The sequence below is a fragment of the Danio aesculapii genome, chromosome 8 (assembly GCF_903798145.1).
Source record: "Danio aesculapii chromosome 8, fDanAes4.1, whole genome shotgun sequence".
Classification (NCBI taxonomy): domain Eukaryota; kingdom Metazoa; phylum Chordata; class Actinopteri; order Cypriniformes; family Danionidae; genus Danio; species Danio aesculapii.
This window is the reverse complement of record NC_079442.1, coordinates 43,107,602-43,135,562: the sequence shown is the minus strand read 5'-3', so window position 1 is coordinate 43,135,562 and position 27,961 is coordinate 43,107,602. Positions and strand designations below refer to the sequence as shown.

The window sequence follows — 27,961 nt, the reverse complement described above, 5'->3', positions numbered from 1 at the left end:
TGGTTCTTGCAATTTCTCTGCGTCTTAATGAAATTCAACTTTTCCCCCTCCTTCCTCGTTCTCCTGTTTCCTCCTCTCTTTTCTCACTTCAAGAGGGAGCAACAGAAACAAAGTAAACAAAGCTATTTATAACCTCTCGAGTGGCTGCATGTACGCAACACAAGCAGAGAGAGAAGAGGCCGAATGGGTGGCGTCTTCTTTAGATACGCTGGGAATAACTAACACGACCTAATTCCCAATCCAATAAATTAGATAGATGGCAAAACTACATTAGGAGCTCTGTGTGTAGGCGCTCGACTGGAGCTGAATAATTTAACCAATAATATGTGCTGTTTCAGATCTCTTATTACTTCTGATGGAAGTAAATAGTTCTTTTTATTTCTGGCTGAGTGAACGTGGAGGCATTTGTTTGCGAATCGCTAGCAAAACAAGGTCATCGCATATAGGAAATTATAGTTATTTTTATTGGGAAATGGGTTTTATATCTGACCCGTGTCAAGAGTTGAAGAGCTTTTATCTGCTTCTTCATAAGGCTTTTATTGGTTAGAGAGGAAAAGAAAATGCAAAGGCTGAAGTTGTTGTTGTTTTTGTGCAGGTCTAAAGGTACAGCAACTATTCATTTTGACAATGTTGATCAAAAAGTATCATGAAAGAATGATCAACTGATTAGCTCATTTGACTTTATATGCTTTATGTATCAAGTCTTTTGAAATCTTCTGTAGCATTCTGTCTGAATGTTGACACAAATAGAAATTAATTTAGAATTATATGGATAATTTGATATTTAACTAACGTTCGGTTAGTTTCCTTAGGCTTAATCCCTTTATTCATCAGAGGTCACCACAGCGGAATGAACTGCCAACTTATCCAGAATATGTTTCATGCTGCAGATGGCCTTCCAGCTGCAACCCAGTACTAGGAAACATCCATGCACACTCATTCACACACATACGCTACGGTCAGTTTAGTTTACCCAATTCACCTATATCGCATTGTCTTTGGGAAAACCGGTGCACCCGGAGGAAACCCATGCCAGCACGAGGTGAACATGCAAACTCCACACAGAAATGCCAACTGACCCATCCGGAATTCGAACCAGCGACCTTCTTGCTGTGAGGCAATAGTGCTAACCACTAAGCCACTGTGTCACCGCATTTAACAAACATGTTTAGCTTTAAATAGTTTTTATTTTATTAAATTTTTTACAATAATCACAACCACCATCACATATTTTATAAGTTCGTTTTAAACATTAATAATATTATTAAAGAGCCTGGTCAGTACCTGGATGGGAGACCAAATGGAAAAAACTAGGTTGCTGTTGGAAGTGGTGTTTGTGAGGCCAGCAGGGGGCACTCAGCCTGGGGTCTGTGTAAGTCCTAATGCCCCAGTAAAGTGAAGGGGACACTATATTGTCTGACTATATCCTGACTTTCTGTGGTCATTAAAAATACCATGGCACTTCTCGTAAAGAGTAGGGGTGTAACCCCAGTGTTCTGGCCAAATAATGTCTATCAGCCCTTACCCTTACTCATCATGGCCTCCCAATCATCCCCATCCACCGAATTGGCTCTATCACTGTCTCTCCACTTCCCCTATAGCTGGTGTGTGGTGAGCACACTGGTGCCATTGTCCTGTGGCTGCCGTCGCATCATCCAAGTGGATGCTGCACACTGGTGGGAGTGTGGAGAGACCCCCTCATGATCGTGAAGCACTTTAGGGATATGATCATACAAAATAAATGCGCTATATAAATACACATGACTTGCTTCAGCGGCATTGTTCGCTGCAGAAGTTGAGAATTTCTCAACTTTTCAAGCGCCAGCAGAAGCGCCAGCCAATCAGATCTCTTTATGCAAATACCCCGTCTCAGACAGTAGCCGATTGCAGACTATTTTCATTGGCTGACGCTGCTATGACGATCAAGTCAGCCTCATGTTCAGACACGCTCTCTATCAAGCCTTGACGCTAAAGCCCCATGTGAGTTAATGTCATTTTATTTTTAATTATTTTGTGTTGTTGTGGTTATATGTTGTTTTTAAAAACAATGAATTTGGTCTTAAAGCTTTTCCAAAATGTTGTCATGATCACACAGATTTACAATTTTAATTTTAAAGTTCAATAATAGAATTTAAATAGTTAAATATAAGCAAGGGTAATATAATGGTTTTAAACCTTTACTTACTACCTCTATAATAGTTATTAAACCCTTTATCTTATTTTATTTTATGAAAAAAAAATCGAATTTTCATTTTAGACAATAATGAGGAACAGCTTTCAGCTAGAATTACTGTGTAATTATTATAATCTATAGCTTTATGTCTTTCATATCTCATCTATATTAATCTCAATGTTCAGAAATAGCCAGCTTTGGTCAAAACAAGATCCATAATGGTATATATCAACGTTATGAATTCAAGGACTCTAAATATAACATACATGAACATATGGCATGTACTTTTATGACACATTCATGTTTTTATCTCTTCTCACCAGATTGGACATCATAAACTGCTTTTATAAGAAAAAAAAATGTGTGAAATATATATTTTTATCCATATTGCTTTGAATCAGCTTGCCAAGAGTAGTGCAATATTTTTATTTATTATTTTTTTGAAGTCATAAAAATCACAGTCAGCTATAGCACATTAATTAACACATTAACTATTAAATCATTTAGGGTTCCATAAAATGCATTCAAGTTGTTCCAACACAAAACGATTAACTCGCCTTAAAAATGTAAGTGGATTCAACATAAAACAATTAAGTTGTCCCTAAAAAATCTCAAGAAAATAAGTAATTTGAACAAGCAGTTTCTGAGTGCAGATATGAAGATAACCTTTAAAATGAACCATACTTGCATGATTTTGTAACAACTCTAGGGTGAGAAAATGATGACAGAATGTTTTATTTTTGGTGAACGTCTGCTTTAAAGCTCTAGACTGGTAACTGGAAGGTTGCTGGTTCAATCCCTGCAGGAGCAAACCTCTTTATTTTGCCCTTTGAGAATGGCACTTAACCTCAGGGGTTTTCTCTCTAAGTAGTGTGCTGTTTGTCACTTTGGATAATCATCTGCTTAATGACTACTTGCTCATGCGAGTGTGTGTGTGTCCGCAGGCCGAGTCTGAAGGATTCTCCCATTTCCACCTCTACGTCTGCGCCGCTTTCCTCATCAAATGGCGCAAAGAGATTCTCTCCATGCTGGACTTTCAGGTACAGATACTTTCCTTCACGCCAGGCTTATTACAGCTGCTGGGCTCTATCAGTTAGGGTCGTCACGATACTGGAATTTCTATTTACTTTGATATGATGCCTCAAAATATTGATGTACTGCTTTCAATACCTCTGGGAAATGTTTCCACAGCATCAATTCAAATGACAGTATTTATGCATTTTATCTTTTGCAAGCGTTAAAGACTCTGTTTTAAATTACTTCTTCTCTGGTAAGTCCAATTGTTCACTTGCCTTGCCACAATTTTCACTGGCCTAGATATAAACAAATAAATATATATATTTATAAGTTTCATTGTAATAAATTGTGCCATTTAGCATTTTTTTATTATTTAATTTATTATTAATATTATTAATATTTCTTCTTAGTTCTTGTTTTAATGTTGAAAAGAAAATTAGGCATAATTCAATTCAAGCTTGTCTGTATAGGACTTTTCACAATAATTATTGTTCCAAAGCAGCTTTACAAAAAGGGCATGTTGTTTACATTACAGTCAATATCAGAAATTAAAGGTGTTGTGTATATTTTGGAAAGTGTGTATATACACTCACTGGCCACTTTATTAGGTACACCTGTCCAACTGCTTGTTAACGCAAATTTATAATCAACCAATCATATGGCAGCAACCCCGTGCATTTAGGCGTGTAGTAATGATCAAGACAATCTGCTGCAGTTCAAACCAAGCATCAGAATAAGAAAGAAGGTTGATTTAAGTGACTTTGAACGTGGCATGGTTGTTGGTGCCAGACGGGCTGATCTGAGTATTTCAGAAACTGCTGATCTATCTAGGATTTTCACGCACAGCCATCTCTAGGGTTTACAGAGAATGGTCTGAAAAAGAGAAAATGTCCAGTGAGCAGCAGTTCTGTGGGCACAAATGCCTCATTGATGCCAGCGGTCAGAGGAGAATGGCCAGACTGGTTCCAGCTGACAGAAAGGCAACAGTAACTCAAATAACAACATCGAACCTTGAAGCAGATGGGCTACAACATCAGAAAACCACCCCAGGTGCCACTCCTGTCAGCTAACAACAGGAAACTGAGGCTTATTTCATTATTTCTTTTCTTGCGCACATATTGGGAGGGACGTGCATAAGGGACGCTTATGCTTTCTAGGCACACTCAGTTGATAGAATGCCATGAGCGCGCCTTGAGTCATAACTAACCGTTCAGCTTCATACATTGTATGGAATATACACATTTCTACTCCGAAGAGAAAAAATACTAAATGAAAAGTACTAAACTATTTTATAATATAGTTTGTTAGTTATAAATTGCCTTTCAGACGGAGGTTCAGCGGCCTTTGACTACATTTGTTCTCTTTAAAAGGGAAATACTTAGCTAATATGATGCTTAGATTTAGACTATATATAATACTATTTTTTATTCTTTCTTATTTTTATGTATTTATTCATTCATTGTTCTTTCATTTATTTAAGTGTTAAATTACTTGTTTAAATGCCAAAAACATTTTATCACTTATTTTTAAGTTCAAAGAGATTTTTTTATCATTTATTTGTGCTGTAAAATTTAGCTACTGAGCATCAATAAATAACACTTTAAAATATAAGGAGTTTTCATGTGATCTCTAAACTAGTAGCGTTTTGAAATTAATTAATGCATAATAATCGTGATAACCACGATTATTTCTCAGACTATAATCGAGCAACCAAAATCTATAATCGTTGCATCCCTAGTTGGCACCATCTCTTTGTATGTGTTGTTCTCAGAGTCCTCTGGTTGGCATCATCACTTTGTATGTGTTGTCCTTGAGATCCTTGATGGTTGCCATCATCTTTTCACAGGTCTTGGATCCCATCAAAGGCACTGAACAATCTCTAGAGGCCTTGGGATGAGTATCCCCAGGTGGAAATAGTAAAGAAAAGAAATGGGTAGAAAATAATTAGTCTAACTGCTGTTCATAATGTATTTAAAGGAGATATTAAAAATGTCCACGTGAAAATCAAGTGCTATGCAAGGCATATGAGTATGAGTAAACAAACTTGTAAGGCATATGAGTATTTCTAAAATATCTGGTTCATTAAGGCAGGAGGAGTGTGTCTTACAGGTGGTTTGTCAAAGCCACTCACCTGGAGCATACTCATGCATCATACCATTATGTGATGCATTGTGTGTATGCTTTACTAAAGAGATCTAGTTTTTAATCTAGTTTTCAACTACGAGAGTGTGTCTGAGCCTCAGACATTATCAGAAAGGTTATTCCAGAGTTTAGGAGCCATGAATGAAAAGGCTTGACCTCCTTTAGTAGACTTCGCTATTCTGGGTACTACAATTTCTGTTTAATCAGAAAGAAGCTTTTTTTTTTTTACACAAAAATAAACATTATAGTTTTAATAACTTATTTCTAATAACTGATTTATTTTGTCTTCACTGTGATTGCAGTACATACTATTTTACTAGATTTTTTTCAAGATATGATAAACTGAATGTGTTCCTAATGCTGCTTATATGAATTTTTTCTGTATTTAGCTTCATAAAAAAGAGAAAAAATAATTGGAAATTGCAGTTTTCTAGTCTATTTGCTTGTAAAAAAAATTAACAGTTGGAATTGAAAGTGAAAAATCAAGATCAGTACATTGCTAATTGATCTTTCAACAACACTATCACTGTATACGTGGGAATGTCTACATGTGCGCCGCATCCCACACATGCATGCATCATTGCGAAGTGTCGCAGTCGTCATTTACCCTGAGACTATTGCAGTAATTGGCCCTCCAGTGGAGCCGCCGCTGCTGTAAGCGAATTTCACAGGCCAGTGGATTCACCACACCTCAGCGGACGCCAAACCAGAGCGTTCAGTTATTCGACCCTCATTCTCACTCTTTCATGCTCGCTTTCGAGGGATCTCCTCCATGCATCAGCTCGTCTCTCATTCTCCCCTTCATTATTTCCCTCATTGTCAAGTCACGCAGAGAAGGGTTTGATGAACAGCTATTGGAGCATGTGTTTATACTTCAACTGTCAATGTATTTAAATAATCGCATTTAATCTTCTATGGACTGATGGTTGTGCACATGATCGTGTTTACCGATGTTCCTGGCTGCTTTCACAAACTGCTGCTTTTAATAATGTTTATGGGGGGGGGTTTAAGTAAGAAAATATTTTTTATTCTTAATTATTTTAAGAACTTTAACATGATCACTCACAGATTTTTGCATTTGATATTAAATATTTTTTATTCTTAAACATTATTAAAATTATTATTCTACACTGTAGCGGTCTCATTTCAGAGGCTGCATCCTCCAAAGGATACATTCGAAGGGCACACGATAATGGCTGTCTTATTTAAAAAAAAATTGAAGGCTCCTTCAAATGCAGCCTCCAAATGTTTCCTTCGTTTCCCATGTAGTGAAGTACACCACCGGTGGATTCTTTGTGGCCTTGAACGTCCCAAAATTCATCACGCGCTAATAACAGCATTACGTTTTTAAAAGAAAACTCCAGTTTAAATGTATAAAATAGGTTTATTGTACTTTGATATCTAAACGCATGTTAAAAACAAAAAGAGTATAGCGTGTCTTACTAAAAAGGGATTTTATAGACAGTTTACATTTTTATGTGTACATGTATAGATCTAAGGAATTCTATTTCCAGCTTTTGTAAACCTAGCTTTGCCTTCAGATCGCTTAAAATAAGTCTCAAAATCACTCTGAAAAAAAGTCGTCGGAAATTTTATTAACGCTTATTAACATCAGCTGTTACGGTTGCTAGTTGACGAGATCTGTCCTCTGTAGGCTAGATCGTCTCATTTCAAAATGCTCGGTTCGGCTTGTGTGGACTTCGAAGGACTCACCTTTGAAGTCTGCATCCTTCGGAGGATGCATCCTTTGAAATGAGGCACCACTATTATTACTGTATATTTACGCCCGATTCACATGGGGCTTCAGCGTTAACGCTTGAAAGAGGGTCTGTCTGAAGTTGGGGCTGACACGATCGTCAAAGCAGCGTCAGCCAATGAAATTAGTCTGCAATCGATTGTTGTCTGAGCTGGTGTATTTGAATACAGCGATCTGATTGGCTGACTCATCCGTTGGCGGTTGAAAAGTTAAGAAGTTCCCAACTTCTGCAGCGAGCATCGCCACTGAAGCGGCGCCAACGGATCCACAATGTAGTTTGGCAACACTTGATGTCACCCATTTAAAGTGAATGGGAAGCGTTGACGCTGACACTCCGTGTGAATGGGCGGTAAGACTAAAATAGGCTAGATTGTAAGACTGAAATGAAATATTTTAGTCTTAAATGATGTTTTACATGATCACTTTGATTCCTTATTTGATTTCAAAGATTAATGTATTATGACATATTAATAGTATATAGTTTTTAATGTAGCTATATTAGCATTATGATTAAATAATTATAAGATTAAATCATATTGTTATATTGTATATAAAATTATAGAATGATTAACAGAATGATTATATATAATAATTAAATTAAGTTATATTATAATCATATAATTTAATAATTTAATTATTTTATCATAATGCTAATGTAGCTGTTAAAAATAATATAATATACTATTAATATGTCATAATATATTAATAGTATATCATTTTAATGAAGTTGTATTAGTATTATGATTAGATAATTAAACAATTAAATAATATTATTATATTATTTATAATTAAATAATTATATATAATAATTAAATTATTAAGTTATATTATTATGATATTATTTAGGCAATAATCATTTAATCATAATGCTAATATAACTACATAAATAATAATAAACTATTAATAAATTATGACATATTAAAAGTATTTATATACTTTTTTCAAGTATAAAATTATTTTTACGTTTTTATATTAGTATTCTGATTAAACGATTAAAAATTATTAAATAATTAAATTTTATAATGATTTATTATTATTATTATTATTATTATTATTATTATTATTATTATTATTATTAATAATTAAAAGTACAAATAAAATAATTGCATTATTATTCTAAGAAAAACATTTGTTTATAAATCCACAGTCACCTCACGTGTTTCATAAATGTTAAATATCAAAACAAAGAGAACATATTATTATTTTTTAAAATATGAATCATTCATTTCCCAGAGATGGGTTGCAGCTGAAAGGGCATCCACTGTGTAAAACAAATGCTGGATAAGTTGGCGGTCCTTTTATTAATCTGTGGTCGCCACAGCAGAATGAACCGCCAACTTATCCAGCAGTTTTACGCAGCGGATGCCCTTCCAGCTGCAACCCATCACTGGGAAACACCCATACACTCTCATTAACACACATACACTACGGACAATTTAGCTTACCCAATTCACCTATACAGCATGTTTTTTGGACTTGTGGGGGAAACCTGAGCACCCGGAGGAAACCCAGGCGAACTCGGGGAGAACATACAAACTCCACACAGAAATGCCAACTGACCTAGTCGAGGCTCGAACCAGCGATCTTCTTGCTGTGAGGCGATTGTACCCGCTGCGCCACCGTGCTGCCCTAATATGAATCATGCAATATTAATTATTTCATTTCTCCTCCCCACTCTATTGTTTTTCAATGTCAAAATCCTGTGAGTTTTCCAGCAAACATCAAAAGCTTTCATGTTGCCACAGTCGTCTGCTGCTTTACCTGCAAATACAAGAGCACATTCAGAGAGAGTTCTGCTTCTGGGTAATATTTCAGACTTGTTGAGCTTTGACGGTAATTAATTTACGCTATACAAAGACTGCAAATGTCCCATCTGGATTTAATTTCTAAATAAATTACTGAGGTGTTTCTCCATTATTTACTGATAATTGAGCTTCTGTTTACTGCATTGTTGTGCCGGAGAATTGAACAAAGACACCTGTGCTTCAGATGGTTCAGCGCTGATAAATCGCACAAAACAAAATCAAACCATTGTCTTGTTAAAGCAGCAGTGGTTTTAAGTAAATGTAACCAGGTTAAATGTCTGTAATTTAATCTAATGTCTGTCTCTTGATGCAGCAATATATAGAACGTCCTGGTTACGTACGTAACCCACGTTCCCCGAATAGGGAACGGAGACGTGTGTCTGTTATTAAACAGACTTTTGGGAGTGCTTTAGACGACCAATCACATCTGAAGATAAGAAAACGGGCCAATGAAATGCCAATTGAATTGGCGGAGCTTAGCTCCACAGCTGAAACTGATGAGCCAATTAGGGCTATATCAGTCGGCTGCTGGAGCCAGCTCATCAGAATTTGCCTGCTGAAGAGCCGATCGCTCAGCTCCCAGCTGGAGACTCAGGTGCTGTGGCAGTGGAGACACACGTCTCCGTTCCCTATTCGGGGAACGTGGGTTACGTACGTAACCAGGACGTTCCCCTTCATATGGGAACTTCAACGTGTGTCTGTTATTAAACAGACTTTTGGGAGACTGTATGGAAAGCGCCACAGCAGCTAAGCCTGTCGCGTCCCTGATGTGTAGTTTGCCAAGCCAAAGCGTGAGCGCACTGACATCACCAAGAGCGCAACCTTCCAACGTCCCCTAGGCCCAACATATTACCATTACATGGGAATAAAAGTTTTAAATCGGGGGTCGTAAGTGTGCTTTTACCTAGCTAATATAGACTAGGGATTTTGGAAATACGACAGTACGTTGGGAAAGCGTGCCAGTCCCCGAAGGGGGAGGACGCAGCGGAGACCACCTGCTACCCTAAAAGGGGAGACCTGATGGTAAGGAGACATATGGACTAGCCCTAATGAGGGGGAGTGCTACATATGATAAGCTGGTTAGCGGTTTAGGGAAGACACGGGACCGCCTAATAAGGGAGAACACACCGTGGTAATAATGCATATGACATCACCAAATGGGGATGCACATAGCTGGCACCGATCCTCAATATGCGTGTAGACCTAATGGGCATACCAACCGCACACTGAGCCATGCACTCGACTCCTCCGCTGAGTCGATGCTGGGGGCCTCGGAGGAATTCTCTAGGGTTCGCCTGGGAAGGGAACTTACTAGTAGAATAGGAAAAAGCGCACGCATCTCCGGTTTAGGGAGCCTGGCGCAGCAAGCGTTTGTGACACCGAGCTTAATTCTCCCCCGATTGATTGGGATTTCCCAATAACCGGGAGAAAACGGCTCCACTCGGAGGTTATAAAACCTTGCAAATGTGTTAGGTGTCGCCCAACCCGCAGCTCTGCAGATATCTGTGAGAGAGGCGCCGCGTGCTAACGCCAATGAGGAAGCGACACCTCTAGTGGAGTGCGCTCTCACGTTAGGAGGGCGCGGCTCGCCCTGGCATTGATAAGCGAGGGCGATGGCATCAACTAACCAGTGGGCCAACCTCTGTTTTGACACGGCACTTCCCTTCTGCCGGCCACCATAACAGATAAAGAGCTGTTCACATGATCTTACATTTTGCGTTCGTTCCACGTAAAGGCGCAAAGCGCGAACGGGACAAAGCAGTGAGTGGGCTGAGCCTGCCTCCTCCGCAGGCAGCGCTTGCAGGTTCACCACCTGATCTATAAATGGGGTGGTAGGAACCTTGGGCACATAGCCAGGTCGGGGTCTCAGGACAACGTGAGAGTAACCCGGCCCGAATTCAAGGCACGATTCGCTGACCGAAAATGCCTCCAGATCCCCAACTCTCTTGAATGGCGCCAATGCGATCAGCAGAGCTGTCATAATGACAGAATACAGAATCGAGTGGCTAAAACAGATCTCTCTGCAGCCACCAGGACTAAAGAGAGATCCAAGAGGGCATGAGAGGGGGGGCGGGATGGATTTAATCGCCGCGCGCCTCTGAGGAATCGGATGATTAGATCATGCTTCCCGAGCGTGTTGCCATCCACCGCGTCATGATGAGCGGAGATGCCGCCACGTAAACCTTCAGTGTGGAGGGTGACAGCCTACGCTCCAGCTTATCCTGAAGGAAGGATAACACAATGCTAATCTGGCAAGTTCGGGGGTCTTCTCGGGGAGAAGCGCACCACTCAGAGAATAGACTCCACTTCAGGGCGTAGGCATGCCTCGTAGAGGGTGCTCTAGCCTGAGTGATGGTGTTAAGTACCGCGGGCGGTAAGTCACCAAAGTCCTCCGCGCTCCGTCTATGGACCACACGTGGAGGTTCCAGAGATCTGGGCGTGGGTGCCAGATGGTGCCCCGTCCCTGAGAGAGGAGGTCCTCCCTTAGGGGAATGCGCCAAGGAGGGGCCGCCGCGAGGAGTGTGAGCTCCGAAACCCAGGTCCGGTTGGGCCAGAGGGGCGCAACAAACAAGACCTGCTCCTCGTCCTCCCTGACTTTGCACAAAGTTTGTGTGATTAGGCTCACTGGGGGAAACGCATATTTGCGCGTGCCCGATGGCCAGCTGTGAGCCAGTGCATCCGTGCCGAGGGGGGCCTCGGTCAGGGAATAAAACAGCTGGCAATGTGCGTTCTCGGTGGAAGCAACAGATCGATCTGGGCTTCCCCAAAGCGCGCCCATATCAGCTGGACCGAATCGGGGTGGAGTCTCCACACTCCTCGACACTAGCTGCCGTGAGAGCGCATCGGCTGCACGGTTGAGCTCGCCCGGGATGTGAATGGCACACAGTGATTTCAGCTGCGTGTGACTCCAAAGGAGCAGACGGCGAGCGAGCTGAGGCATGCGGCGAGAGCGCATACCCTCCAATGGTTGATATAAGCCACCGCCGCCATGCTGTCCGTCCTGACCAGCATGTGTTTCTGCTCCAACACCGGAAAAAAGCGGCGGAGAGCCAGATACACTGCCAACAGCTCCAGGCAGTTGATATGCCAATGCAGGCGGGGTCCGGACCACGAACCTACGGCTGCATGCTCGTTGCACACGGCCCCCCAGCCCGTGCTGGAGGCATGTGTCATTACGACAACATGCCTGGATACTAGCCCTAGGGGCACTCCGGCCCGTAGAAAAGCCAGATCCGTCCAGGGGCTGAGGGTGCGGAGACACAGCAGAGTGATGTTCACCCGGTGCGTACCCGCGCGCCATGCCCGTCTGGGGACTCGATCGCGAAGCCAACGCTGAAGTGGTCTCATATGAAGCAAACCGAGCGGCGAGATCGCGGCTGCGGATGCCATATGCCCCAGGAGCCTCTGAAAACATTTCAGTGGGACCACTATTTTCCTGTGGAGCTCGTTACACAGGAAAGCATTAGCCTGGCGCGCTCCTCGGAGAGGCGCGCAACCATAGCAACCGAATCCAGCTCCAGCCCGAGGTAAGAGATCCTCTGCACAGGGCAAAGTTTGCTCTTCTCTCGGTTGACCTGAAACCCCAACTGGTCGAGGTGCCGAAGCACTTTGACTCTGTGCATAATCAACTGATCGCGAGAGGAGGCTAGAATGAGCCAGTCATCGAGATAGTTGAGTGTGCGGATGCCCGCAAGCCGCAGTGGCGCAGAGCACCCTCCGCGAGCTTGGTGAAAGCCCGCGGAGACAGAGAGAGCCCGAAGGGGAGGACTTTGTACTGCCACGCTCGTCCTTCGAACGCAAACCGGAGAAAAGGGCGGTGGCGTGGAAGAAAAGAGACATGAAAATACGCGTCCTTCAGGTCTATGGCTGCAGACCAATTTTGTGGACGGACGCTCTGAAGCAAGCGTTTCTGCGTAAGCATTCTGAAAGCATTTAGTGTAAATGACAGTTCAGTCTGCGCAGATCTAGGATTGGTCTTAACCCCCCGCTCTTTTTGGGCACGATGAAATACGGGCTGTAGAACCCGGACTCCATCTCGGCTGGAGGGACCTGCTCGATTGCGTCCTTCGCCAGGAGGACCGCAATCTCCTCTCGCAAGACAGGGGCGCTCACGGGGATCACCCTCGTGAAAAGGACACCCGTGAACTTGGGAGGGCGAATAGCGAACTGAATCGCATAGCCGAGTCTGACCGTCCGTATGAGCCACCGCGATGCGCTGGGCAGCGCTAACCAGGCTGGCAGAGCGCGCGCTAATGGCACCATCGGAGCGATCACTGACGTGCCAGCGGAGGGGCAGCTCGGGATGGGAGTGCTCATCCCGGGAAGCGGTGCGTCCCGGGGAAGAGCTGAAAATAAGAGAATTTCTCTTACCTTCCTCCCTGGATCCCGCGGTGAGGCCAGAGTGAGAGAAAGGAGTCCGTCCTGCTGCACTCTGAGGGCCTGAGGCGAAGGGTCCCGGTGCTGCGAGCTGAAAGGCGGAGCGTCCCAGACTGGCAGTACTCGGGCTCGCGCATCCGGAGAGAGAGGAAACTGCTCTTTAGGAAATTTGGTTGCCTCCAGCCCAGGGGCCGGCAGCGAGGAGTTTAAAGTCGTTGTGGACTGATTAATAATCCTCGGCCCCCCACCGAGGAAAGAGCAGGTCCCCTCTTTTCCGAATGGCCCGTCCCAGGAACGCTTCGCGGTCCGTTTACTGGACTTAGCGGCGCCCTGGGGCGGGGGCGTTGCAGTCCCGCGGGAGGCTCGGCATTGCCGCCTGGCCGGAGCGGGCAGCGAAAGCGGAGCAGATGAAGCCGCGGGTGGACGCCCTCGGCGAAGAGCAACCGCAGCGGAAGGGGCAGCGGGAGGAGCAGTTTTTCGAGCCCGCTGATAGATGACCTCACCCCTCGCCTTGGACTGCTTTTCACCGCGGAGAATTCCTGGGTGAACTCCCCGACGGTGTCGCCGAAAAGGCCAGCCTGGGATACGGGAGCGTTAAGAAAGCAAGCTTTGTCAACGTCTCTCATATCGCCAAGCTCAGCCAGGGGTGGCATTCCTGGACCACTAATGTGGCCATCGTCTTCCCCAGGGCACGAGCAGCCGATTTAATAGTCATGAGAGCATAATCGGTTGCCGTGCGGAGCTCATGCAGCAAGCCTGGGGGAGAACCGCCCTCCTGCATCTTGGCCAGCTTCTCGGCTTGGTAGCGTTGATAGGTGGCCATAGCGTGCAGAGCGGAGGTGGCCTGGCCCGCAGCAGTGCAGGCTCTGGCCGTGAGAGACTCAGATAACCTGCACGCTTTGGAAGGGAGTGAGGGCGGACCTCTCCGAGTGGAGCAGCTCTGCGGACAGAGCACGCTCCGCCTGGGGAATCGCCTCATAACCCCTGGCCGCTCCGTCATCGAGGGAGGTGAGAGCGGGAGCGCACGAGGACCGGGCAGAAAAAGGTGCCCTCCATGCCTGCGTGAGCTCTCTGTGTACCTCCGGGAAGAAGGGGACGGGGGGGGGTCTAAAAGGCTTCGCCTTCTTCACCCCCACGTAACACCCATCTAAGCGGTCCGGCCACGGTTCTGGGGGACAAGCCATCTCCAGTCCCACGGCCGAAGCAGCCCGGGATAACACGGCTAACATGTCCGATTCCAGATCCGAAACCTCACTGACAACCCCGGAGGGTGGCAGGGGGTCCGGATCTTCATCAGAGCATGTCAGCCCGCCCTCCGATGCAGCGATGGACATCACGTCCCCGGTGTCATCTAATGAGAGCGCGGCCAACCCAGAGGATGGACCAGCGCTAACACTCGAAGCAGAAACAGAGCGCACTGACGAGGAGCGAGGGGTCCGCGGGCCCGAAGGCGACGGATAAGCCCCCACTGTAACCCTCAGGCCTGCCCGAGTGCTAACCGCTTGGCGGGGAGCAGCAGGGGTGACTTGCCCTAATAAAAGAGCTCGCCGCGACCTCAGTTGCGCAACAGTCAAGCCATCGCAATGCGGGCAAGAACTGTCCGCGAGCACCGCATCAACATGTTGGACCCCCAAGCATGTGACGCAGTACTCGTGCCTGTCATCCGGGGAGAGGAAACCACCGCATCCAGAAACGCACGGTCGAAACGACATCTTTAAAAAGACGCGCTGCACGACCGTGTGCTCTCTTAGGGAATTCTGCTCTTTTAAAAAAACTGCTCTTTCAGGTCACCAGCGAAACGCCAAGGGGACGGGAAACCCAGCTCGACCGCCGCTAGAACGTCTTCCCTCGCACTGGTGAGAATAATGCTTTCTTCAATGTTGGAAGTCAGCTCAGCAGAAGGGTTCTTCAGTCTCAGATCGGGTCTGAAGCAACAATTCTGATGAGCTGGCTCCAGCAGCCGACTGATATAGCCCTAATTGGCTCATCAGTTTCAGCTGTGGAGCTAAGCTCCGCCAATTCAATTGGCATTTCATTGGCCCGTTTTCTTATCTTCAGATGTGATTGGTCGTCTAAAGCACTCCCAAAAGTCTGTTTAATAACAGACACACGTTGAAGTTCCCATATGAAGGGGAACTGAGAAAGCGTTGTACTTGGTGACAATAGTGGACATTCAGTGAATAACAACTAATTAATTATGCAAAAATGCTTTTATACGGGGTTTAAACACAACAGTCTGGAAATAAAAACAGCTTCTAATCATAAAAAAATATATTCTTTTTTTTTTTCTACTCACACAAAAACAGCCTGCAGAAACCTTGTTTGAATCTGCCACTATGCTGACACATAGGCATAGTTTGTCAGAGTAACATGTTTTTGTTTGTTGTGATTGAAAATCAGGGTTTTTTCATCAAATATAAGGTGCGTCCCAAATCGACTGCTTATTAATACTACAAAATGGCATGGTGTAGTGCATTGTTTCTCAGCCACGTTCCTGAAGGACCACCAGCTCTGCACATTTCCATGTCTTCTTAACCAAACACACCTGATTCAGATCATCAGCTCATTAGCAGAGACTGAAAGACCTGTCATGAGTTTGACGGACAAAGGAAACGTCCAAAACATGCAGTGTTGGTGGTCCTCCAGGAACGTGGCTGGGAAACACTTGTGTACTGCGCGTTTACACTGAAATATTATTTTATTATAAACAGAATAAGTGCACTTTAAATACCCAGAGGATGGAAACTTTATGCCCTCAACAGTTTCAGATTTGCTCATTGTAGAGAACAGGGCGGAGCTATTTGACACTAAGGTTGGAATATTTATATTGGATTGTGAAAGCAAAATTCTCCTACATAAGTGATTATGCTCCAATGGTGATTGCGGTTGTACTTATAACAGGTGCTATTTGGTAGTTTGGTCTTGTATTTCACTTATTTGGCAACCATTACTCATCGTCTGGGAAACATTTAGAATTTTCATGTTTCATGTTCATTTCAACTCTTATGTACTGTTGGGGATGTTTTCATTTTGAGTCAACATTTGGCCATTACTTTCTCTGTTTCAGCTAGCGAAATCATTTTTGGTGACAAATCTAATCTTGACACATATTTAAAGAAAATGCTTTGAATTAAAAAATTAAAAACTCAACGATACACTCTGGGCAAATTGACTACCCTTTTGTTATGTTTGGGATGAAAACATCCACTGAATTAAACTGCTGCAAAAATTCATCAGATAAATGATTATAATTTTTTTTGCATGAATCTGTTGGTCAACTTCAGTGCTGATCAAAACTACTAAATGGTTAACAAACTACACTATTTTAACTCTTTAGTTGCCAAATTAATACATGATGTCACTGATTTTTGTAGAAAAAAAACACAAAAATGACGTATTTTCAATATAAAAAGTAATTGTGGATTGGATTTTGTTTACCTTTTATCAAAGTCTTGGATATGTGTAGCAACATTGCTTTTGATGCATTGTTTTTGACAATTTTCATTTTTTTTCTCCCTAATTTTCTGTTGGTGGCTGTTTTTGCCCTATTCACCTCCATTATAATCACATTTTTTGATTGCTAAGCCATGACACCATAGTCAAAATTTTTTGGTTGTTGCTTGTTTTTCCCTGTTGTGAAGAGGTGCAATTTTTTGTAAGTCAAAAGTTGACCATTAACCCTTTATTTAGGCCCGTGCACATAAATGCTTAGTTTCTGAACTTTATATGGAGTCTAACCGCAAATTAAAGTGTGTGTATGTGTGTCTGTGAGTGTGTGAGAGTGACCTTTATGCACTTACTGTACCTTGATGTGTCTGAGAAAATCAAAATATGCATCTCAGCTCTTGGAACTACAGGGAGTAAATAAAAACAAAGACTGTGTATTTATGCATTATCAAAGGTGGTTATAATGGAAGACAATGGGCCAAAAACAGCCCCCAACAGTAAATTTAGGAGAAAAAAATGAAAATCTAACAATGCATCAAAGCCAATGTTGTTACTAATCGTTCACATGTACAAGACTATGATAAAAGGTTTAAAAAATCCAGTTCACAATTACTTTTTATATATAAAATACGTCATTTTGTGTGTTTTTTTGTCACAACATTTATGAATTCACCAATTAAAGAGTTAAAATCCTGTAATTTTCTAAACAGTTTAGTAGTTTTGATCAGGACTGAGGTTGATTTAAAGATTTATAATTGAAAAAAATACTTATCTGATGCAGTTTTACAGCAGTTTAATTCAGTTTAAGTTTTCATCCCGAACATAACAAAAGGGTAGTAAATTTGAACAGTGCACAAGGGTTAATTAACAAACACTAGAGTTCCATTTTGGACAACATGTACACTCAACCATGCAGTGTGTGAGTTTAAAGTACATAAGTGCATGCTGTGCCATTTGGGATGCAACTATAGCTTTTCATTTAACTCTTCTGAATTTAGAACATCATTATTATTGTGTTGTCTAAAATAAATGTAAACCGCTCCCAAAGGTGGCACCTTTTTTTTGTTATTGTGGCCAACTAACTTATAACTTATATTAAATTTGAATGCAAATGTCAGTAGTTTACAGAACAAAAACCAAAATCATGTTTTACGCAAGCAAATAACGAAACCGTAAAATTCAGTGAGTGCTCCCTTAATTTCTTCTTATTTAAGTTCCAGACTGTTCAATCAATATATATAGGCTGCTGTGATGAGCATCATATTTTATTCCAAAGCTCGAAGGCGCTCCGGTTAGCATCTCGAAAATCAATGCTTTTTTCAGCTCGCATGCTACTGTGCTGAAATTCCCACACCAAAGAACCCAAGATCTGATCTTACACAGAGTGAAGCTGATTACAATAGATCTGCTCTTGTGCACTTACAGCAGCTGTAGGTGGTAGAAAGCCCACACACATACACACACGCGCATATGTATGCACTCTAAACACACAAGCAGCGACCTAAGAGCTGCGCCAATCATGAATCACATTATCCTCACTTTGTAATCATGCAGTGATTACAAGCATTTCCAGTTGAGAACAGTAGAAATGCTTTTCAAAGAATATATAATGGCTGGGAAACTGCTCCTTTTTTTATGACAAAGGCTGCTACTTGCAGATTTTTAAAGGCCGTTGAATGATCCACTGAAATGTGCTTTGTCTTTTCAGAGTCTGCTAATGCTCCTGCAGAACCTTCCTACAATACACTGGGGCAACGAAGAGGTGGGTTTGCTTCTAGCAGAGGCCTACAGACTCAAATACATGTTCGCCGATGCTCCAAGCCACTACAAGAGATGAGAAAGCCCATAAACCAGACCACAGCTCGACCCGAGACGATGATCTGACTTAACAACGGGATCAGCTCTGTTTAATCTGACAGTGGAATTGGAGCTCACCAGTTTTCTCAAATGACGTCGAATTTGTGTCGTCATCTCTTATAATTCATGATCTAGAACAAAACGGATCTACTGGAAAATATGAGGAAAATTTGAGTGGATCAAACTCAAAACAGAAAGAGCCATTTGTTTATCTTCATCCATTTGTTACCTCAGATGTGGAGAAGCCACCTCTTGTTTTATTTTCTCGATTTTTATTTTTTTCTCCCCACGCCGCCGATGGTCTTGTGTTTTGTGTTATTAGACCATAATGTGATCTCCTCTGCCCCTTTTGCTCATTGCGACATTGATTGTACCACACACAGGTACACGGGTCGATTCCCGTCCGTAATCACTCAGAGACGGTGTTATTGAAGCTCTGCAATACATGAAACTATGGCAGCCATAAAGGGTCATTTCTCAAGGGACGCGCGGCCAAGCGTTACAGATTCGAAGAATCAATATGCAACCGCCTGAGCGAAGTGTTTGGGTTTTTCTTTCAGGTTTTTACGTTTGTTAGACTGTGAATTTTAACAATCAACTAATCTTTTTAAGTGGCTTTGTATGTATATGAAGCTCTTGCACAATTATTTCCTAGAAAATGGGTACTTTTAGAGCTTTAGTATTAGCGTTCGACGACTACTGAGGTGAAGACGGCTGAGTCAAACTGAGCTGAAATATTTATATGGCTTTATAAAGAATGAATCGGTGTGATGTGAGGTCAGGGTACGAGACCGTGGGACTCTCAGGAGTTGTGTTGAAAGAAACCCACTGACTTAAAGAGACAGACTGAAGGCTTTCGGTTTTCACTGAAGTGTGGAAGAAAAAAAAATTGTGATTTTTAAATACTGCCGGAGAGCAGTAGATCTCAAACCACTGTGAAAAGGCATCTGACGTTCGCACGTACAGTGGGTACGGAAAGTATTTAGGCCCCCTTACATTTTTCACTCTGTTATATTGCAGCCATTTGCTAAAATTTTATAATATATTCTCATTAATATACACACAACAGCCTATATTGACAGAAAAACACAGAATTGTTGACATTTTTGCAGATTTATTCAAAAAGAAAAACTAAAATATCACACAGTCTTGTGTATTCAGAGCACTTTTGATCTAATACAGCTATGAGTCTTTTTGGTAAAGATGCAACAAGTTTTTCACACCTGGATTTGATGGTAAATGCTGGTGGAAAGCCGTTTTTAGTCCTCTCTAGAGATGCTCAATTGGGATTAAGTCAGGGCTCTGGCTGGGCCATTCAAGAACAGTCATGGAGTTGTTGTGAAGCCAATGCTTCATTATATTTGCTGTGTGCTTAGGGACATTAGCCCCTTTCACACAGTGATACCGGTAAATATCTGGAAATTTCCAGAACGATTTTGCCGGTAAATTTAAAAAAGTGCTGTTCACACAGGCAAAGACGTAACAGAATTTTTCCAGAAAAACCATTCACACATCCATTCCAAAATACTGACATTATTAACCAGAAATGACCTATAAACAGCTGCGCTTGTATTTGTAAACATTTGACAACATTACAAATTCTGTGGATGGATAAGTATTGTGAACAACTTCGATGAAAACAAATGGACAAACACTGTCGCATATCGAGATGTACATAATATGTGCGTGTGCTGCGCTCACCGGCTGCTTCACATGCACACGCGTCAGACAACTGACGCAGAGCTTGAAGGTACATAAACCACGGCTTATCATAGGCAATTTATTGATATTTTTTGACAAAGATGGCGTTAAGAAGCAACATAGAAACGTTATCTGACTAACAAATAGCAGCTAAATGTGTCTGGAAAAATATTCAAAGGCTTTCATCTTCATAAACATCACGGATGTGAATGCGTCTGAGTGTTCTGGCTAAAGTAGACTTCTTACGTCAGAGTGTTCTTGACGTGAACGCACTCTTTCCGGCAAATTACCAGTAATGTTACAACTTCTCTTTCTGGAAAATTACCGGAACAAATTTACTGGTATTTTCAAAAAGGGCCTGTTCACACATAGAGACCTTTCCGGAAAATTGCCGGTAATTTTCCAGAAAGGTCTGTATGTGTGAAAGGGTCTATTGTCTTGTTGGAAGGTAAACCTTCAGCCTAGTCTGAGGTCCTGAGCACTCTGGAGAAAGTTTTCGTCCAGAATATGCCTGTACTTGGCCACATTCATTTTTCCCTCGATTGAAACCAGTCATCTCGTCTCTGCAGCTAAAAACCACCCCACTTTCCGTACCCACTGTATATATTCAGTCTCCCAGGGCAACCCAAATTATGCAGATGTTTATGCTAATCAGATGCAGTTGATCTGATTATCTCCCTTTGAACCCTAGTTTCACCTCTCGGCACACTCTGGTTGCTTATTTTTGATTGACGATTAATTGTTCAAGTTCAGAGTCTTTCAAAAGTAGATGCGTGATCTTTATAAATCGGCATGCCGAATATATCTCGGACCTATCAAAAGCTGATTTTTTCCATTAAAAAAAAGTAATCTCTAATCATTTCGCAGAACTTGGACCAAACCCCCCTGCATGGATAATCTGAATAATAAATTAAATGAGTGTCTTTTTTGCTTTAATTATTGAAGCAAATGGAGTGTATTGATTAAAAGAAGGTGTCAAAATTGGTTAAAATTGATGGCGTTGATCTTCTAGCTCAGCGCTGCTCAGTTTGCTGATGTTAAATGCTTGAATAATGTACATTTTGTCAGCTCGCTGTTCTCATTCATCCGTCAGTGACATTTGAAACCACCTGAGTCGTATACGCTCTTGCTGTTACAATCTATTTTTGATGAAGCGTTTGCGGTGCTGCACTCCTTATTTTGAAGTGAACTGCAATGTTTTTTTTCTCATTCCCTGCTCATCTTTAGGTTTATGCTTTTCCATGCTTTTAATGAGCTGATATTCACTCCGGAGATAATTAGTTTGCTCTCCACCCCTTTTAAAGTACGCTAATGAAAGGGTGAGTTGTTATGGAGGGTTGAGATTTGCTGACCCTGCTGAGGACACGGGCCGGAAATTATTCATGAGACACATCGAGTGAACTGAGAGACTTGCTTGCTTCACGTTGTGGTCTTTTGAATGTCATACAAGTCTGAATCGATTGTATTAATGATTCTGTTATTCTTTTAAAACTGGGTTAAGTCAACATGAAATCAAAACAGGCTCAATTTACGTTCTTCAAACACATCGCCATTCATCATCATCATCCTCAAACTTTTCTTGATGTCACTTACTGTATATTTTTACTGTGTTAACCAGTAAGATGCTCTTGAGGGTGATCTTGAGCTTTGGATGGTGATGGGACAATTCACTTAAAATTAAAATTGTGCAGTTTATTCATCCTCAGACCATCCAAAATGTAACATACAGTCCTGTGCAAAAGTCAATATTAATATTTTTTTTTCTATAGCATATTAATCTGTAGCATTATTGTCTGCACAAAGAGTCTGAAGAAAGCCAGTGCTCCATACAGAGTTCTGATCTGATCAGATTAACATTCAGTCTGTCTGGAATGACATGAAGAAACAGAACACAAGACCAACTAAATCTAGAAGAACTTTGGCAACATCTCTAAGATGCTTCAAACAACCTACCTGCAAAGCTACAGCATTGTTCAAAGATTTAGGCACTTAAAAATGAGCATGCATTCAAAGAATAATGCACTAGTGACACAAGACTTTTGCTCAGTACTGTACATGTCAGACATGAAACATACATTACAAATAGATATGGGATTTTTAGAAGAAATCGTGGCCCTTGTTGATTTATTTAAGTGCAAGGCAGTGGCTGACAGCACTTTGAGTCAAAATGAACCTATAGGAAAAACAAATTTAATACCCATGGCTTCAGATGATACATTGAGGTCATATGAAGTGAAATGATAATTCTGAGCAAGACACTTAAAATCACTAAGGATCCAAATTTTTGGATTGGTTTGCTCTAACCTTTTAAAAAGACATTCCCTAACTAGTTAACAGCTATGTTTCTGTCCACCTATTGTTACGCACATTTTGGACTATCACATTAAATGTTAAAAACTTTTTGGTTATCAAAAATTATTTTGATTTGAACACTTCATGTGATAGCAATGATTTGTGATATGGATCTGCGTTAATGGAAAAACCAGCAGACTGACCCTATTGTAAACTATCTGAAATGTTGTTTTGGTCATTGTAAATTCCCTCGGCCAAAAGTCTGCCATCAAAGTGGTTCAGTATTGTTACCTCCAGCACTGTATTGAGCGTCTGCTCTCCCAAAGAGCATCTCACGCCTCCTAAAGCCACCACATGTTCATTGCATTTTGTCTTCTTTAATTATTCTTTAATATTTCTTTTAGTAATTTGCTATATAAGAAAAAAAGCCAAGACTGGCTTCTCCTACTGCAGAATATTATATATAATATAAATACAAATGTTCTTTTTTGATATTTGATATCACCAGTTTATCAGAATTAAACTATTTTGTTCTCTTTGAGGCATTGGATCCAAACAGTGCTTTATTTGCAAATGTTTTATGTGATATTCCAATTTTGCTCATAAGCCTTATTCGCATCTTTGGGATGGAAACATATCTAGTTATGTCCTTGTAATTCGAAATCATAATTAAATACTAAATTAAATGTTGCCACGGGTTTCCTTTTAGGGTTGGCATTAGGGGTAGGAGTGCAGTAGGGTCAAATAATTAGCAGGTATAAAATACATTATGTCTTTGGAGTGTCCCTGTAAATCCCCAAAACAAACTATGATTTTGTCAAGATCACAGTTAATTAAATACTAAATTAAATTTTGCCACAGGTTTCTTTTGAGGATTGGGTTTAGGGGTAGGGGTGCAGTAGGGCCATATAATTAGCAGTCTTTACTTTATAAAATACATTACAGCTTTGGAGAGTCCCTGTAAACCATCAAAACCAACAATCGTGTGTGTGTGTGCGTGTGTGCGTGTGTGTGTGTGTGTGTGTGTGTGTACTGGTTTTGGAGGTTTACAAGGACAGAACTTGTATATGACTTGGGTATTACACCATTGAGCTGGTTTATGAGGACATGACTATTTTGCCTTTGACTCATTGAATCCAGGTATCTGTAGGTAATCGCCGATGTTATTTTCAATCAGATCACAATTCACACAGCGTGATTTTGAATCGCCGACAGGTCCAGATATTTAGCATGCCAATTATCTGACGGGTGTTGGCGACTCATCGGCGATTCTGTCAGATCGTGTCTTTGATAGTTCACACTGTGTGATTGTCACTTTCGTGAATGAGCACAGATTTGCCTGTGATTTTAGCCATTTGTGATTTCTCAAAACCTGTCGGCGACTTAAAATTGAGGCTAAAATCATGCAGTCTGAACTCGGCATTAGGTGTTACAACATTGAATTGGTTTATGAGGACATGACTATTTTGTTCTCTTCAACTCAAACAATGCTGTATACGCAAATGTTTTATGTAATATTCCAATTTTGCTCGTACTGCAAGTCTAATTCGCATCTTTGGGATGGAAACATAGCTAGTTATGTCTGTACTAAACTAGTACACCTAGCTTGCTGTGTACAATACTGTTCTAAAATATGGAATTGGTAAAGCTTTTAAAAGGCTCACTAAGATTGCATTTTTTGGATCATAAACAGAGTCAATAATGTGAACAGCATTTCTTTAAAAAAATAGTTATATACAGTTGAAGTCAGAATTATTAGCCCCCCTTAGAATTTTTTTTTATCTTTTTTATTAAATATTTCCCAAATGATGTTTAACAGAGCAAGGAAATTTTCACAGTATGTCTGATAATATTTTTTCTTCTTGAGAAAGTCTTATTTGTTATTTTTTTTTGGTTAGAATAAAAGCAGTTTCTAATTTTTTAAAAGCCATTTTAAGGTCAAATAGGCTAATCATTTTGAGTTCAACTGTATATATTCAACATTAACATCAACTTTAATTTTTAATCAATTACTGCAAACTTACTTTAAAAAGTATTGGGATGCACCGATATAGAAATTTAGGCCTATAGACTTTAGAACACTTTGGAAGCCGATGTCTAATTCATGAGCTATTTAAATATAATTGTTGATGTGAATGTTCATGAGCCTGATTACATAAAGAAAATATCGAGCTCTTTCTCAAAATAATTAACAATTTGCAAATCTGATTTTCTCCTGAAATACTCGCACACTGCTGGCATTTTCTTTTGCCCTTTAAATAGCATAAAATCTTGTAAATTGTGCGTCTGCTCTCAAGTCATCTGGAAGACACCAGTCATGGCCAGCAGCAAACATCTGGTGATTCAACCACCAGAAATAATCCATTATTTATTGTATTTATTATATCGACCTAATTATCTTATCAGGCTGATAAGAAAAACAATCAAAAGAAGCCATTAGTGACCCAAACCGATGAATTGCGCATGCTTAATTTCAACCATTTTGGATGGTGATGTACACACTTATATTTTTTTAAATAGTAATTGTGTACCCATAATGCTCTCTGAATGAATCCTTCACAATCCACTGCAGACTTGCACTCTGGTACAGTATGTAATGCGCTTCCCATCATCCAATCAATTCCTGATGGATGAAATGGTCAAGTTCCACCCTGTGCTTTGTTCTGGAATATTCTACTCGGCTTCAATTAGTCTCAAACACCATTTCATGTTGACTTTTACTCCTCTGGGCATCTTTCATCATGAATGTTTTAAAAAGTCTGGATTGCTCGAACACCTCTGATTGTATTCTCTCCATTTCCTGCATTCACACCGTCTTTAATGCGCAGCTTCTTGATTATTTCATCTGCTTATGCTGCAGAGAGGTTGGTTTTCGATGTGCGAATCATATGTTATTCATGAATGTGTGTAATTGTTGTTTTATTTGGTGTTTTGCTTTGTTCTGCCTCTTTGATTTGGAGTCGACTGTGGGTGGCTTTTTTCTTCTTCCCCTCTCTTTTTAAAGAAAGAAAAGAGAAAGTGTGCGCCCTGCCGGTACGACCGCCATGCCTATTTATAGACATGTCCTCTATGTCTTAAGTTATTTGTCTCCTTCCAGTGACTTGTCCTGGGATTTCCTGCGCTTTTTTCCATTTTGGACTCCCTGCTTGGCATTATTCCTCCTCTCATTTATCCATTCCATCCATCGGGGCTGTGTTTCAAAGATACGCGTTCCTTCTTTTTGATTTATTCAAAACCTACTCTATAATTTTCGGATCAAATATTTGCCTCAGCTCTGCAAATAGAAAGGGCGCTTCTCCATGTATCACTCATTCTTCTTGTGGAGAAAGTATTTCGTTTTTTAAAATAATTATTATATATTTTTGCAGTTTTATGATAATAATGTGGAAGAACAGTACTGTGGTTAATGCGGCTCATCGCATCATGATTGTGTTCAGTTTTGCAATGCAAATGAGTCTCTGTAGCAGCTTCATGTTAAGTCTTGACGCCAGATTTTTTGTTCTTTTATTTGTGTGTTTTTTCTCCTTCGCTGCTCAAAATGCCAAATCCCTGAGTCGTTCTTGCTTAATCAGTGCTTTTGTAGTCCACACTGCTTTTAGCCTTAAAGAAAAGAGGAAACGTTGGAGTTTTCTGCTGTATATTTGATTTTTGGATTCTATTAAACTGTTGGTACTCTGTTTTAAGTTCATTATTGTGTGTGTGTGCGTGCGCGTGTGTGTACAGTCTTTGTAAATTAAAAAATAGCAGTTTTTTTCATTAATAACATGTAAGACATACACTGAAAACATATGCATTTGGTTCATTAATTATTCATTAAGGTAAGTAGTTGTAGATTATTTATATGGGCTGAATTTAAACAAACAATTAAATCTTAATTTGTTTAAATTCAGCTTATTAAAAAAAAATTAGCAACAATTTTCAATGAACCATTTTTTTCAGTGAAGTTGTATTTAATCATACTTAATGGAGTCTTTTGACAATCAAATTTGGCCAAATGTTTCCTTTGATACTTGGGTTTAGGGGTAGGGTTGGAGCCAGTGCTTCATTTGTAATTGAATGATTCCTGGAACAAAACCAGGATACAAAAGTTACCGTGACCGACGTCCGCCACACAATTTCAGTTTTCCCGGAACATGGCATCATTAAGCGGGGATAGCACCAAAAAGAGCATCACATCTCTGAATGGTCTTTAATAATTTTGTGCCATATAACGTTATAGGTCAGTCATGGATAATAAAAACATGTTGCTACAAACATAAATCGTATGAACAATCACTATTCAGTTCACTTCACTATTATGTGCAAAACAAGTGAAAAACAAATAATTAAATGACTCGGTCTAATCTTCAAGAAGAGCTCACAGTTACCTCTTCTGTCATGTTTTCTAGCTGACTATCCTGATCCATTCGCGCAGTTTCAGCTTCTCAAGATCTCTTTTGATCAGGCTCATCATCAGATGGTTTTAAAATATGAAAATATGCTTGACTGTCTCTGCCATTTTGAAAATACAAATATTATTTAGGTTGGCCACTATGATGCGAAACAATCACCAACCAATGAGAGTTATTGTAAACATAAGAAAGCCGATTGGCTGAAAATATTGTTGAGAGCTAATAGTTAAGCGTGACTTTTGCTTTAACTTGCACATGGTAACTACCGCCATGTGTGTGTGTGCGCACACAATCCACACAGCCTTCGCTTGCACTCATTGCCAGATCCGGCTCAAATTAAGCACTGGGTGGAGCCATATAATTTCAGCTTTTTTAATGTATAAAACACATTACGCCTTGGTCCCTGTAAACCATCAAAACCAACATGTTTTTTTTGTGTGTGTGCTGGTTCTGGTGGTTTACTAGGACAAACTTGTATATGACAAGGGCTTGACTTAAATTAAAATATTTGAGGTGATTTGTGAGGACATGTCATGTGTCCTTATGCTTAAAAATCACACATAACGGGGTCTTTTTAAAAATATTACTTAACTAATATATATATATATATATATATATATATATATATATATATATATATATATATATATCAACAAAATCAAACATGGAAAGTCTCAAAAATTCTTTAGTAAGAGGAACTACTTTCTTCCGCCATTCATTCACATCTGCAGCTGACGTCAGAACAGCAGAAATGTTGCTACTTTACAAATGTCACTTTAGAGCTAGTATTTGAATGATTCCTAAGCATAATGTCTTAAGTTATGACAAAACGGTATTCTTTTGACATTTTAATATTATAAGGCTGAACAGCATGAAATGCCATCAGTCTACAGAGATTTCCCAGCATTTCTCTGTTGCAATTGGGAGTTCACAGTAATTAACCCGGAAAAAGCCAAAGCATCACAAACCCTACCAGATTGCTGTTGTGTTTGCGATAGCACTA

At 40.8% G+C, this 27,961-nt stretch overlaps 1 protein-coding gene across 2 annotated transcripts in view; it reads left to right on the top strand.

Moving 5' to 3' along the window:
• tbc1d22b (TBC1 domain family, member 22B) overlaps positions 1–24,435 on the top strand; it is a 125,310-nt gene extending 100,875 nt beyond the window's left edge. For both annotated transcript variants that reach the window (XM_056464028.1, XM_056464027.1), the window contains 2 exons: positions 3,118–3,213; positions 18,426–24,435. In XM_056464028.1, the coding sequence (XP_056320003.1) occupies positions 3,118–3,213; positions 18,426–18,554 (225 nt within the window). In that variant the 3' untranslated portion in view covers positions 18,555–24,435. The remainder of the gene's footprint in view (positions 1–3,117; positions 3,214–18,425) is intronic.
• The last annotated feature ends 3,526 nt before the right edge of the window (positions 24,436–27,961 follow it).